General features: G+C 39.6%; 1 protein-coding gene across 21 annotated transcripts in view; it reads right to left on the reverse strand.

The window, feature by feature from the left end:
• Positions 383–15,380, reverse strand: part of TRIM2 (tripartite motif containing 2) — a 169,469-nt gene continuing 154,471 nt past the window's right edge. For all 21 annotated transcript variants that reach the window (XM_021101489.1, XM_021101488.1, XM_021101498.1 and 18 more), the window contains exons 11-12: positions 13,061–13,201; positions 383–5,268 (exon numbers count right to left, since the gene is read on the reverse strand). In XM_021101489.1, coding sequence (XP_020957148.1) covers positions 5,116–5,268; positions 13,061–13,201 — 294 coding nt within the window. In that variant the 3' untranslated portion in view covers positions 383–5,115. The remainder of the gene's footprint in view (positions 5,269–13,060; positions 13,202–15,380) is intronic.

A 15,380-nucleotide genomic window follows, 5' to 3' on the forward strand; every position in this document is an offset into this window, starting at 1 on the left:
TACAGCAATGAGACAAGAAAAAGGAATAAAAGGACCCCAAATTGAAAAGGGAGAATTAAAATTGTCACTGTTTGCAGATGACATGAAACTATGGATAGAAAATCTTCAAGATGCCACTAAAAAACTATTAAACTAATAAATGAATTCAGTACAGTTGCAGGATACAAAATGACTATACAGAAATCTGTTGCATTTCCATATACCAGCAGCAAACTATTGGAAAGAGAAATTAGGAAAATAAACCCATTTACTAAGCCTTTTCTCACTAGTATAAACAGTTTGGCTGAAGTGTTGCTAGCTTCCACATGTTCTAGAACTTACCTTCATTTTCCTTCACTAAGAAAGAGAACAATAGGTTAAATAAATAAACATTCACCCTGGAAATGGAGAAAACAAGCTTTATTATAATGATTTGAGATTTTGTGCATGGTCAAGATATACACATAAATCTTGTTTCTCCTATGTTTCAAGACAATTAATTTAAAGATTTATTGTAGACTAAAGCATCCAAAATACTGTGGTACGTATGTAGCTACGAACATACAAACACTTTGATGCACAGCGTTCATTCTTTTCTTTAAATAGGCAGTCAGCATTTTGATTCATAAAAGAACAAATGGTGAGAATCTATCCGTGTCAGTGTCAGAGAGAGCAAGACTTAGTGTTCTCTACACAAAACGTATGAAACAGACCTATAAAGATGGAATGTACAAAATTAAAAAAAAGAAGAAGCAAAAATCCCTCATCCTCATTACATAGGATTGAAAGGCTATAGAATTGAGAATGATATAAAGAATTCTAAGCATACACTCTGTTGATGACAGAACATTCCCGTGTCATAAAGCAAAGACATTGAGTTTAAGGCTGTGTTGCTTTCAAAAGTTAATGGACGTGCTGTACATTCATTGGAACAACATAGCCAATTTATTCACCTATTTTCAAACAGGAATAGCTTTCATACGTTCTCCACAAACAGACCACACAATCACTGCCACACAATTCATCTTCAGAAAATTTAAGATTAACACCATGATTTGTAGCTTACTGTCATTTAAAACAAAACCAAAAAAATTATTTATTTATACCAAACACATCTTTATTGGGCACTTAGTTTCCTTTATGGCAATGCTAGATTCCTAGTTATCAAAAATATTAAAATAACTGTAAGTTTAAAACCCTGCGACATTTACAGAATGCAACAGTATCACGATTTTTGATTTTAAGCAAAATGAGACAATGTTTGCAGCAAATAGCTTTGATTTTATCCTACCTGGAAAGGTCTTACTTTTCAATGATTAAACTAAAAATAGCCCTCCTTTTTCAGAAGCTGGTGAAGGGAGGATATTAAGAGTCCCAATGTCCAGAAAGGTTTTTCCCATCTGAAGTCATCTCCAGATTACCTGACATTTATCTGCTATGTCTTCCAATGAACTCGATAGGTATTACCAAAGCATTTATGTGAATCCTTCCATGTTAAGGCTCCACAGACACTTGCTAGTGTACTGCTATTCCAGTTCACTCCATTAGAACATACCCTGTATACTTAATTGCAGAAGCAAGTGTGTTCTAGTTGCATGGACGTCTTAGTACTTACTTGCCTCAAATCTAGTCAAAGAGGAAATTAAAATAAGGAAATGTGGAGACTTTAGTTGCTGAAGGCTAAAGTTTGAACAAAATACCAAGAACCATTTTTTCCCCCAAAAAATGGTTAATAGTCATAAAGGCTTTTTATTCACTCATTTCTAGACGGTCAAGTGACTCTCCACCCACCTCCCGTGTCCAGCAGGGGAGGTCTGTCTGGGAGAGGCAGGTACGGACATCTGTTACGGGGGAGGGAGTGCACTGTCACCGACCTTTACATTCCAACTGGCAACGTTCTGCCATAAGTGCCCAGGGGAAATCTGAATGGGTCTCTTTTCAGTGCTACTTATCATGAATGTATGACAGGATCTGTACACTTGACAAAGAGAAATCAAACAATAATGGTAGCCCGGCGGGGGGGGGGGGAAGCCTCACTTATTTGAATATCCTTCTCAGTTTACTAGAAACCATTTTCCATAGAATGTGACAAAACTTCATTGAAATCTTGTCTATTCGTGTCTTAGCAGCAGCACTTTTCTCCCCTAAGATATGCTTACTGGGAAATACAGTAAATGCACATATGTATCCAATTTTGAAATCTTATCTATATTTTAAGATTAACCATATTTTGGCGAAAATATGGTGTTTCCTGGAGTGCCCATGTGTTTTAGGAACAGACAGTGGAACAGGTCTGAATTATAATATCTCTTTCTTTCATTTCAGTTTCACTCCAATACTGGCATGGAAAAAAATTAGCTCTGTATTCCATCTACTATTGAGATAGCCAGTCTGATATGTTTGGATAGCTGGTTAATTTCCAAATTCACAAGTATAATTTAAATGTGCCAAAAACCACAATAAAACCCTTTTAAGTAAGCTAGTCTTAAGATCAATGGCCTAGGACACAATCTAAAATAGGAAACCATTTTCACTTGTGAAAAAATAAACTAAAATGAATTTTACCGATTTTAAAAGTTTACTTTTAGACATTTTAGGAGCTATCAAGCGTCTAGCTTATCTTTTACGGAGAATGTTAGTAAACAGTAAAATGGGATTCCCTCTCTAGAATGTAAGCTCCAAGGGGGCAGGGAATTTTGTCTGTTTTATCCATCACTGTATCTCTAGTGTCTAGAACAGGGCCTGGCACCCAACAAGCACTCATTAAATAAGAATGTTTAAATTCAAAGGCTTAGGTCCCTGACTTTAGAATACGATGTCTTAGTTTAACGTTCTAAAAATGTTCTTGAATTTTACAACTTTGTCACAGACTCAAATATTTTGAAAACTCTACCTAAGAAAATATGAAACCTAAATGTAAATCTGGCTGAAGAAAATGTTTTTAAGAGGTTGATTTGGGCATAATAAATTTGATAGATAATTGAAAGTAGCTAGATTTCCCTTCTCGATTTAAAAAAGTCCTCTATAAGAGAATGGCGGAATTAGAAATTAATCAGCAATAAGCATCACATTCACATAGTTATACATGTGGGAAATGTTGTCTTATAGTAAGTACAGTGCTAAGGTGCTTTCAGTGAAAAAGGTCCCAAAGTCATTACCGAAAATGTCAAACATGACATCCTATTTGGTAGAACTGAGTAGAAAGTTAAACAGTGGAAATAGGCCACGTCTTATTTTATAGCATCAGTGACAGAGTAACGATTGACTAAATGATTCTTAACATTTTTCAAAACGCATTTATACTTAGTTTATTTTTTATTTAAAAAAATTGGGGGGGCCACACCCAGGGCACATGGAATTTCTGGGCCAAGGATTGAACCCGTGCCACAGCAGTGACAATGCCAGATCCTTAACCTGCTGTACCCCAAGGAAACTCCTATACTTACTTTAAATTAAGTGTAACTCAAGTTCGGAGTTCCTGTTGTGTAAGAGTCCGACTTAGTATCCACAAGAATGTGGGTTCGATCCCTGACCTAGCTCGGTGGATTAAGGATGCAGCATTGCTGTGGCTGTGGTGTAGGCTGCAAATGTGGCTTGGATCCAGTGTTGCTGTGGCTGTGGTGCAGGCCGGCTGCTGCAACTCTGATTCAACCCCTAGCCTGGGAACCTCCATATGCCACAGGTGCAGCCCTAACAACAACAACAACAAAAGGCAACAAGTTCAACTTTTCTTTCGACCTGTTTTTTGTTCTGTTTTATTTTTGAAAGCACAGAAGGCCATTTTCTGACAAAAAGTCAGCTGATACCAGCATTCCTGGAAAATGGCAAAAATTAAATCTGCTTTAGGGCTTTGCTCTACTCGGACGGCTTTAAACTGTGCAGTAAAGGAATGTGCTGAAGATGCTTCTGTCTTTCAGAGTGCTGCCTATTTTAAAACACCGAAGATTCAACGATATATATATATATATGATACATTCTACCTTACCCTAATCATGTATACATAGTCCTTTAATGCCTCTACTAGTCATTAGACGATAAATAACCATAACATGCCCTTACCTGTAATGCTTTCGAGATAACACAACTTTGGTAACACTTGCTTTCTAAGGGGAAACCGTTAAGCAATCACATGTCTTTGGTTGACACCATCAGTTCTCCAAAGGGCTGCTTATGGCTCTCTGTCCTAGGATACTGGTGTCCTACTGCACGTGCTGACGTTTTGCAGGAGGTAAAGCTTTTGCATTCATGAAGTGGAAGAGGAGAGACACAGGTGAGAACATGGCACAGACAACGCGACTGACTTTTCCTTGATGACATTCCAGTGCGTTAATCTGGAGTTCACGGGGCTGATGGTTTACCAGAAGGTAGCATCGCCATTGTAATACGCTTTTCAAAGTATTAGGGATTTCAGGTTTCCCTGAAAATGTACTTTGTTTTCTTGATACCAAGTGAGCAGGGGAGAGGTGAAAAAAACACACGAAGATCTCTGATCCAACTCAAAAAGGATGGGGAATTTGCATTGACTTTCAGGTGCGAAACGGAAGAGCCTTGCTAATCCCAGATGGGAGGATTTTGCAAGACAAAGTTATTTTTCCTAAAGTAATTTATGTGCAGTGATTGGTAAACCCCCCCCCAAAATGTCACAAGGGTACACCTACTGTAAAAGTGAGGTTAGAAGATCCCCTGGGTCTTGTGACCAAGGTTAAATAAAATATATAACTATAACCGATCTTGTTTTTGGAAGCTCTGCGCAAAAGCTACCACTCACAGGATTAACACATACCTTTAAATATTCTAGTTGCTTTTTTAATGCCTGTTTGACTTGCAAAATTAGTTTTACTACGTAAATCCCTGTCCTATAAGCCATAGTCCACAGGAGTAAAACTTTGCAGTTTTTTGTTTTGTTTTTTTACAGATTCAGTAGAAGAGATTTCTTTTTCTTCAACCCTAAGTGTGGATTACAGAAATCAGATATGCAGTTTTTTTAAGGAAATCGTTACATTCAGAAATGACCTTGGAAAGTTCACGATGATTCCTTCCAGTACGTAAAGTCTAGTATCATCTGGTCCTGCGTCGAGAAATCCATTCCAGTTTCTAGGGTAAGAACTTTGTAAGGGGGTGTCCAGCTGCCCACTGTTACTGAAGGTACCGATAGACCTTGAAACAGTGGTTTCCAGAGTCTGCAACCACCACGTGGCCGTCTGAAGTGAGAGCCAGGCCTTGGGGGCCGTAGAGTGGGTCAGCAGAGGTGTTAATGTAGGACAAAAACGATCCGCTTCCATCAAAAACCTGTAAATATAAAGTCAGAGTGGGAAAGGAAAAGTTATAGTAATAGGATGCTGTTATTACTGTCGGGGTTAGAAAACCCTTGATGCTAATGTTTTTAATATAAACGCCTGTGTGCAACCCCTCCAGGTTTGTTTAGGTCATTATCACAGACAAGCCCTCCCCCTCCACGGACCTGGCTTTTCCTCTCGTCTATGCTCCAAGGTCAATGACAAGGACATGCCGTGGGCCATAGGATCTCCCTCACATTCTGACAGTGCTCACATATGGGGGTAATAGCCCTGGACGGTGCCTGGAGAATAAATGACCCTTACTTCTCACTTTCTCCCCTTCCAGCCTCAGAGCCTTCTTTTATTCCCAATCAGCAGCTGGACCATAGAAGAATGATCTGAGTCACAATGTGTAAGGAGAAAAAATAGAGATGATTTTTTTTTTTTTTTTTACTTTCCAGAAAAGAGTATGTTAGACCAAGTCAGTGGTTCAGCACATCCGTTTGGATCTTCTTTGGTCTGTAGGCTTCCAGGAAATAAAAGGCACACTTCTCCTTCACAGGCCCAGACTGGTTTCTTCCGACCATTCTGGTTGGTGCAAAGGGGGCTTCAAAAGGCAGGGTAACTAGCCAGGTGCTCTGAGAGACACGATATAAAGAACTCAGTGTCTGTGGCCCTAACAGAACTGCTTTGTGGACCTAGTTCCCTGTCTGCTTCTGGCTTCCCATCAGATGCAGAATGCCTCTTTCAAATGTCGATGTCTACTGGGATAATTAAACAAGATAAATATACTGGAGAAATAAAAGCATTCAGTGCTACGTTTATTTATTTATTAAATTTTTGGCTTTTGTCTTTTTTAGGGCCAGACCCGAGGCAAATGGAGGTTCCCAGGCTAGGGGTCGAATCAGAGCTATAGCTGCTGACCTACACTACAGCCACAGCAATGTAGGATCCGAGCCATGTCTGCGACCTACACTACAGCTCATGGCAAGGCCAGATCCTTAACCCACTGAGGAAGGCCAGGGATCAAACCTGTGCCCTCATGGATACTAGTTGGGTTCATTAACCACTGAGCCACGACGGGAACTCCCCATTCAGTGCTGCATTTCACAGCCCTTTTCCTACGAAGTAGATACCTGTGTCAGGTTCAAACTGCTGGCCATGGCGGTCCTCAAAGAGACACCTGAAAGCGCCTAGGTCTTACAGTTAACCTATACAAACCACACAGGTAAGGATGAACTGCCCCGTCTGTAAATGCATGTTTAGGTCCATGCAATGACTACAGAGAGAGATTCGAGAAAAGTCTTCCTTCAGTGAGGATTGGAAAGCTTTGTTTTTAATTTAGAGGAAAATCAAATTTATTTGCATCATGGGCCCCTCTGATAGTCTGACAAAGACTACAGACCTCATCACAAAATAGTGGGGGTTTTCTGTTTTGTTTTGTTTGTTTTGGGGGGCTACACCTGTGGCATATGGAAGTTCCCAGGCTAGGAGTCGAATCAGAGCTGTAGCTGCCAGTCTACACCCCAGCCACAGCAAGGTGGAATCCAAGCCACATCTGCAATCTACAGCACAGCTGACTGCAATGCCGGATCCTTAACCCACTGAGTGAGGCCAGGGACTGAACTCACATCCACATGGATATTAGTTGGGTGCATAACCTGCTGAGCCACAATGGGAACTCCCATAAAATAGCGTTTTAGTGTTTTGTTTTGTTTTTTTTTCTGGAATGTAACCAGTTTTATGATTATTTCTATCCAATCAAAATGCCAAATGCCATTCATGATATCATTGCTCCTAAACCATGAAAACATATTTAAATTCATTATTAATATTACTTTTTTTGGTTCTTTTTTTAAGTTTTGAAATAATTATAGATTCAAAAGAAAATTGCAGAGATAGTACAGAGCGATTCTGTGTACATTTCATCCAGTTCCCCCCTGTGGTTACATCTTCTGTCATGTAGCACAATAAAAAACCCAGGAAATTCATGCTGGGATGTGTGCACGTCATTTTATCACAGGTAACCCCTGCAGTCAATACACAGAACTCTTCCATCATCACAGAGATCTCCCTTGTGCTGCCGTTTTTGGCCACAGAGGATGTTTCTAGGCCAGGGATTGAACCCTGGCCACAGCAGCAGCCTGAGCCTTGGCAGTGACAATGCCTAATCCTTAACCTGCTAGGCCATCAGGGAACTCCTCCCTTTTTATAGTCATACCTACTCCCTTTCTCCCACTACCTCTAACTCTTGCCAACCGCAAATCTATTTTCTTTCCGTATAATTTTGTCATTTTGAGAATGTTACCAAAATGGAATCATAGAGCATGTGATTTTTTTTTTTTTTTTTTGCTTTTTAGGGCCGCACTTGAGGCATGCATGTGATGTTTTGAAAGTGGCTTTTTCTCACTCAACTTGTGCCCTTGACATACATCAAAGTTAGGTGTGTCATTAGTCTTTTTATATTCCGCAGAGTGGCTATACCAGTTTGTTTGGCCACTAACCTATTGAAAAACATACTGGTTATTTTCAGTCTTTGGCCATTCCAAATAAAACTTCTATGCATAACAATTTACTAGGTTATAATAAGGTTAAATGCCCCTGCAATTACTGAGTTTTATGGCAAGCGTGTGCTTAATTTTTTAAGAACTTGCCCAACTATTTTCAAGGCTATCATTTTACATTCCCACTAGCAATGTATGAGAGAGCTAGTTTTTCTGCATGCTTACCAGCATTTGGCATTATCAATGTTTTAAATTTTAGCTGTTCTAACAAGTGCATAGTAATAATTCATCAGAGTCTTAGTTTGCACTTCCCCAACATCTAGTGATACAGAACATCTTTTCACGTGCATAATGACCTGTTCAGTGAAACTTCTCTTCATGTCTTTTGCCTACTCTCTAACTGTACTGTTTGGTTCTTTTATTCTGAGACTCATTATATGTTTTAGCTATAAGTCCTTCGTCTGGTAATGTGGTTTATAAATATCTTCTCCCAGTTCATTGCATGTCTTTTTATCCTCTTAACAGAGTCTTTCATAGAGTAAAAGTTTTTAATGTTGATGCAGTCAAATGTGTTGATTTTTTTCTTTTATGGATCATATTTTTGGTATCACGTCTAAAAATTCTTTACCAAGCCCTATATCCCAAAGATTTTCTTAGAATCTTCTAAAAGTTTGTATTCTAAAACATCATCTTCTAAAAGTTTTTTGTTTTGTTTTTTTAACGGCCACACTTGTGGCATAGGGAAGTTCTTGGGCTAGGGGTAGAATTGGAGCTACAGCTGAGGCCTATACCACATCCATTGCAACACTGGATCCAAGCCACATCTGCAACTTATACATCTGCACCTTGAGGCAACACTGAATCCTTAACCCACTGAGCAAGGCCAGGGGTTGAACCTGTATCCTCCAGAGACAACATTGGGTCCTTAATCTGCTGAGCCAACAACAGGAACTCCTAAAAATTTTATAGTTTTACATTTTTCATTTAAGTCTATGATCTTGTTTGAGTTTATTTTTATGTACGGTGAGGTTCATTTCCTTTTCTCTGTGGAGACCTTAACTGCTCTAGCCCCATTTGTTGAAAAGGCTATCATTTCTCCATTAAATTGCCTTTGCACCTTTACCAAAAATCAGTTGATTGTATGTATGTGGGTGTCTCTTCTGTTCCACTGATCCACATGCCTATCCCTCCACTAATATCACACAGTCTAGATGACTACAGCTATATAATAGCTAAATAATAACTCATGAAACCAGCTGGAGGGATTCCTCTAGTTCTCCTTTTTTTTCAAAATTGTTTTAGTTATTCTAGACCCTTTACCTTTCCATATAAATTTTAAGATAATTTTGTCTATATCTACAAGAATTTCTGTTGAAATTTTGTGGTAAACCTGTATGTCAGTTTGGGAACAACTGACTTTTTTTCTTTTTCTTTTGTCTTTTTAGAGCTGCACCAGTATTCCTAGGCTAGGGGTTAAATCGGAGCTGCAGCTGCCGGCCTACGCCACAGCCACAGCTAGGCCAGATCCCAGCTACATCTGCCACCTACACCACAGTTCATGGCAACACTGGATCCTTAACCCACAGAGTGAGGCCAGGGATTGAACCCGAAACCTCATGAATACCAGTTGGGATCTTTACTGCTGAGACACAATGGGAACGCCTGACTTTTTTTCTTGAGTCTTGCGATCCATGTAAACAGTACATCTCCCCACTTATTTAGATCTTCTTTTCTTTCTTTCATTAGCATTTTAGTTTTTAGATATATATACTAGACATGCTTTGTTATTACATCTAAATATTTCCATTTTTCAGCAACTGTAAATGGTATTGATTTTACTATTTTTTGTTTTTATTTTAGGATGCAGAGTATTTTGATTTTTTTTTTTTTTTTTTTTTTTCTTTTTAAGGCTGCTCCTGTGGCATATGGAAGTTCCTAGGCTAGGGGTCGAAATGGAGCTGCAGCTGAGGCCTACGCACAGACATTAACCCTAACTTAGGCTGCAGCTTGCGGCAACACCGGATGCTTAACCCACTGAGCCAGGCCAGGGATCGAACCCACATCTTGAGAGAGACAACATCAAGTCCTCAACCTGCTGAGCCACAATGGGAACTCCACTGGTATTGTATTTTAAATTTTGGTTTCCACATGTTTGTTGTGGTAGCAACAGAAATACCATTGATTATTGTATGCTGATCTTGTATCCTGTGACCTTGCTGAACTCTTTTATTAGTTCTAGGAATTGACTGTCTTGTAGATCCCTTGATATGTATATATATATATTTGTTTGTTTGTTTGTTTTAGGGCCACACTCGTGGTATATGGAAGTTCCCAGGCTAGGGGTCTAATCAGAGCTACAGCTGCTGGCCTATACTACAGCCACAGCAACGCAGGAGCCAAGCTTCATCTGCAACCTACCCCACAGCTCAAGGTGATGCTGGATCCTTAACCCACTGAGTGAGGCCAGCGATTGAACCTGCAATCTCATGGTTCCTAGTCAGATTCGTTTCTACTTCGCCACAACGGGAACTCTTAGATCCCTTGATATATTTTTATGTAAATAATCACGTTATCTGCAAATGGGGACAGTTTCTTTCTTTCTAATTTGTACGTTTCTTATTTCATTTTCTTTTCCTGTTGTATTGGCTAGAACTTCTAACATGACGTTAAGAATGGTGAGAGCAGTGCCCTGTTCTTGATCTTAGAGGAAAAGCTTTCAGTCTTTCACCATTAAGTATGGTGTTAGCAGTAGGTTTTCATAGACATTCTTTTATCAAACTCAGAAAGTTCATATATATTTCTAGTTTTCTGAGCTTTTTAAATTAATAGGTATTGAATCTTATCAAATGCTTTTTCTGCATCAATTGATATGGCCATATTATTTTTATGCTTTAGCCATTTAATATGGTGGATTAAACTGATTTGTTTTCTTTTTTGGCCATGCCTGCGGCATGTGGAAGCTCCTGGGTCAAGGATGGAACCCATGTCAAAGCAGTGACCCAAGCGACTACAGTGACAACACTGGATCCTTAACATGCTAAGCCACAAGGGAACTCCTACACTGATTTTTTTAAAATGCTGAACCAGCCTTGCATTCTTGGAAAAAACCCCACTTGACCATGGAAAGATTTTCACATATTGCTGAACTCTACTATTAAATTTTTTTTTGCTTCTATATTCATGAGGAATATGGTCTATTCTTTATTTTTAAGATTTTTATTTATTTATTTTTTACTAAAAAAAATTTTTTTTTGTCTTTTTGTCTTTTCTAGGGCTGCACCCAGAGCACATGGAGGTTCCCAGGCCAAGGGTCCAATTGGAGCTGTAGCTGCTGGCCTATGCCATAGCCACAGCAACTCCAGACCCAAGCCACGTCTGCAAACTACACCACAGCTCACGGCAATGCCAGATCCTCAACCTACTGAGTGAGGCCAAGGATTGAACCCGAAACCTCATGGTTCCTAGTCAGATTCATTAACCACTGAGCCACAACAGGAACCCCATGATTTTTATTTTTTATTATAGTTGATTTACAACGTTCTGTCAGTTTCTGCTGTACAGCAAAGTGACCCAGTCACATACACACACACATTCTTTTTCTCACATTACCCTCCGTCATGTTCTATCACAAGTGACTAGATATACTTCCCTGTGCTACACAGTAGGTTCTCATTGCTTATCCACTCTTTTTGATTACAGTTGATTTACAATATTGTGCCAATTTATGCTGTACTACAGTTTTCTTTTTTGTACTATTTTAGTCTAGCTTTGGTATCATTGCATCAGTAGCTGAGTTGGAAAGTGAACTGTAAATTATTCCCTTGTCTATTTTCTGGAAGAAATCGAACTGGTGCCAATTGTCTTTAAACATCTGGGTTCTTGATTTGACTTATTCTCCAATGAAACCATTTGAGTCTGGAAATTTCTTTTGGGGGAGTTTGGAAATTATGAACTGAATTTCCTTAATAGCTATAGGGCTATTCAAATAATTTACTTTATATTGGGTGCATTGTAGGGTTTATAGTTTTTGAGAAATTGGTCAGTTTCATCTAAGTTGTCAAATTGATGCATGCCAATTCAGAGTTCCTTATAATCCTCTTGATGCCTGCAGGGTCTGAAATGATACTAGGTTTTTCTTTGTCAGTCTTACAAGTTTCATTATCTTTTCCAAGAGCCAACTTTCTGTTTCATCAATTTCCTCTATCTTTCTGTCTTGAATTTAACTGATTTCTAATACTACCTTTACTATTTCTTTCCTTCAGCTTGCTTTCAATTTTTTTTTTTTTTTTTTTTTTTTTAATGCCCACCCCTGAGACCGGGGATGGAAGTTCCTGGACTGGGGATTGAATCCGAGCCACAGCTACAACCCACACCACATCAGCCAAGACACTGGATCCTGTAACCCACTGCACCAGGCCGGGAATCCAACCCGTACCTCTGCAGTGACCTGAGCCACTGCAATCGCATGTTTAATCCAATGCCCTGTGGTGGGAACTCTGGTTTGTTTTGGTCTTCTCCTAGCTTCCTGAGGTGGGAGCTTGGGTTCTTGATTTGACTTATTCTCTGTTCTAATGTAGCATTTACTGCTATTTATTTCCCTTGCAGGTAGAATGGTGGTTACCAGTGAGTGAGGATGAGGGAGAAACTGGTCAAAGGGTATAAACTTCCAGTTAGAAAATCTATAAGCTCTGGGGACTCCATCGCACAGGGTGATGATAGTAAACTGTATTATGTTTTGCAAAGTTGCTAAAGGAGTAGAACTAAATGTTCTCACCACAAAAGATAAATGGTAATTATCAAATGCATCAAGATGCATGCATTAAATGTGTGCCATTGTTTTGTATGTCCATTACACCTCAATAAAGCTCAGAGAAAAAAGGAAAAAAAAAGAAATGATAATTATGGGACATGATGGAAGTTTTAGGTAAAGCTATAGTGGTTATCATTTTGTAATAAATAAGTGTATCAAATCAACCAGCTGCAATGTTATCTGTCAATTATATAGCAATACAGCTAGGGAAAAAAATTCCTTCTGGGCAATGTTTTAGCTGCATTCCACAAACTGATATGCAATAGTTGCATTTTCATTCAGGGATCGAACCTGCATCCTCATGGATGTTAGTCAGATTTGTTTCCGCTGAGCCACGACGGGGAACTCCCTAGACTGGTACTTCTGTTGATTTAAGGCCAATTACCTAACCAATGAATAAACAGAAAACATTCCAGTTCGGGGGACAGGCAATTCTTTGCCGTCAGCAAATACCAGCCACTCTTAAGAAATAAATCAGCGTTTGAATCTACCTGGATCCTGCTGTTGCCCCAGTCAGCTACGATGATGTTTCCATTTGAATCCACCGCTACCCCCGTGGGGGCATTAAACTGCCCATTTCCTTCTCCATTCGAGCCAAACTTCAACATGAATTCTCCTTCCTGATTAAACACCTGTATGAAATATTTTTAAATTATTATATTTTTCATTAAAAGAGTTAAGCAAACATTATGGCTTTTAAAAATATCTGAGTAGGTTATTTGAGACATTCTTTTAAGGGGGGGCAGTCACGCTATAAACCAGCTATGATGGAAAAAATTAAAATCATTTAAAAAGCGGGGGCAGTCTCCAAACTAGACCTCATATAACTTGTCACTCCCCAGTTTATGGCCTATATCTGACTTAGCATTTTTTTTGTTGTTGTTTTTTTTTGGTCTTTTCTAGGGCCACGCCAGCAGCATATGGAGGTTCCCAGGCTAGGGGTCGAATCGGAGCTATAGCTGCCAGCCTATGCCAGAGCCACAGCAATGCCAGGTCCGAGCCGAGTCTGCGACCTACACTACAGCTCACGGCAACGCTGGATCCTTAACCCATTGAGCAAGGCCAGGGATCAAACCCGCAACCTCATGGTTCCTAGTCGGATTCGTTAACCACTGATCCATGATGGGAACTCCTGACAGTGTTTGTTAAACCACTTCTTTCTTCTGGCTTCTATCTATTTATTATTAAATACCGTGTAAAAATACTTTTGTTATAAATTATAAAATATATACAAATATGACAGACTATGAGTAAGCAAAGCTGTAATTTCCAACATTATTCTTTCCGCCTTTAAATATATAGCGAATTTCAAGAATGGGCATGGTATTTCTATCAGGATGGATGGTCACTCAGAGCTGAATCAGAGAAGGGAGCCAGATACTCAGAATTTATTACCATTTTACTAAGTTAACAAAGAAGAGTAGGCTTTACAGCAAGGAAAATTCACTGAGTAAGCGAGTAAGAGACGGGTTCGGCGGAGGGAGGGGTGATGGCAGCCGGTGAATAAGAAAAAGGCTTTTTAAAATAAACTTTTTCCAGAATATATTTTAGTTAAAACAGAGATTTTATATGACCCTGAGGCTTTAATAAGTAGAGCCTCTGACAGAGGGGAGGCTGACCCAAGTGGGTGGGTGGGAGGGGAGCTAAAGAGAACTCTTAAGAACTCTCAAATTCTCTATTATCTAATTCGGTTAAGCAGGGAGTTGTTGTTATTTAAATATTCTTATTCCTAGAGTGTTACTGAATTTGTATCAGTTGCAGATTACTCATTTTGAAAGAATTAAAATTTTAACAGGTGCTTAATAATAAGACTCTAAGCATGATTTTATCTTGAGGTGGTACGTGATGGTGACACTTGATGGTTTTGAACCATCCTCAGGATATTATGTGAAGCTTCCATTATCACGCAACTGACATGTGAAGAAATACTCATCACATCAGAAAGTCTACACGCAAGGCACCATCAGCCTGTATCTGCGCACAGAGCTAATCTGAAGACCATCTCTGGACATTTTAGAGATTCTTCTACTGCCATTTCTGTGACTTTGAAAGAGAGACACTGTTTCTTTTATTTATGTACGTTGTGAAAGTGAGATGCTTCCATCTCTCTCTCTCTCTCTTTTTTTTTTTCGTCTTTCTGCCTTTTCTAGGGCCGCTCCCTCCGCATATGGAGGTTCCCAGGCTAGGGGTTGAATCAGAGCTACAACTGCCGGCCTACACCAGAGCCACAGCAACTCGGGATCCGAGCCGTGTCTGCAACCTACACCACAGCTCACGGCAACGCCAGATCCTTAACCCACTGAGCAAGGCCAGGGATCGAACCCAAAACCTCATGGTTCCCAGTCGGATTCATTAACCACTGTGCCACAACAGGAACTCTGAAGACACTTCCGTCTCTAAAGCCTAAATTTTCTTTAAGATACAAAAAAAAGTCACGACCACTTCCTGAATTAATGACATACTTGCCGAGGCAGTGAGCTACCTCTTTGGTTCTTTGGAAAGATGGGAACCAGCTTTCACGAAGATGTCACATCTTTGAGCTCATTCCTGACATGTTTATCTCCTTTCCCATAAAACATTCTAGTTTTAAGGACCAAAACAAGGGTTGGTATGCTGGTGAGGACACACTCTGAACATGCCCCTATTAAGCTGTACAAATCATCATTTTGCCATGATTCAGATGGCTTATGCGCTTCTCCTCCATTCTGAAATAATGAATAGTGCCAAATTCAGTTTTAATGGTTTTGCAGTGGGAAAAAAATATACACGGGAGGGAGTGAAAGGAGGAACTAGACCCCTCGTTAGCGCTGA

Source organism: Sus scrofa, chromosome 8 (assembly GCF_000003025.6).
Source record: "Sus scrofa isolate TJ Tabasco breed Duroc chromosome 8, Sscrofa11.1, whole genome shotgun sequence".
NCBI lineage: Eukaryota > Metazoa > Chordata > Mammalia > Artiodactyla > Suidae > Sus > Sus scrofa.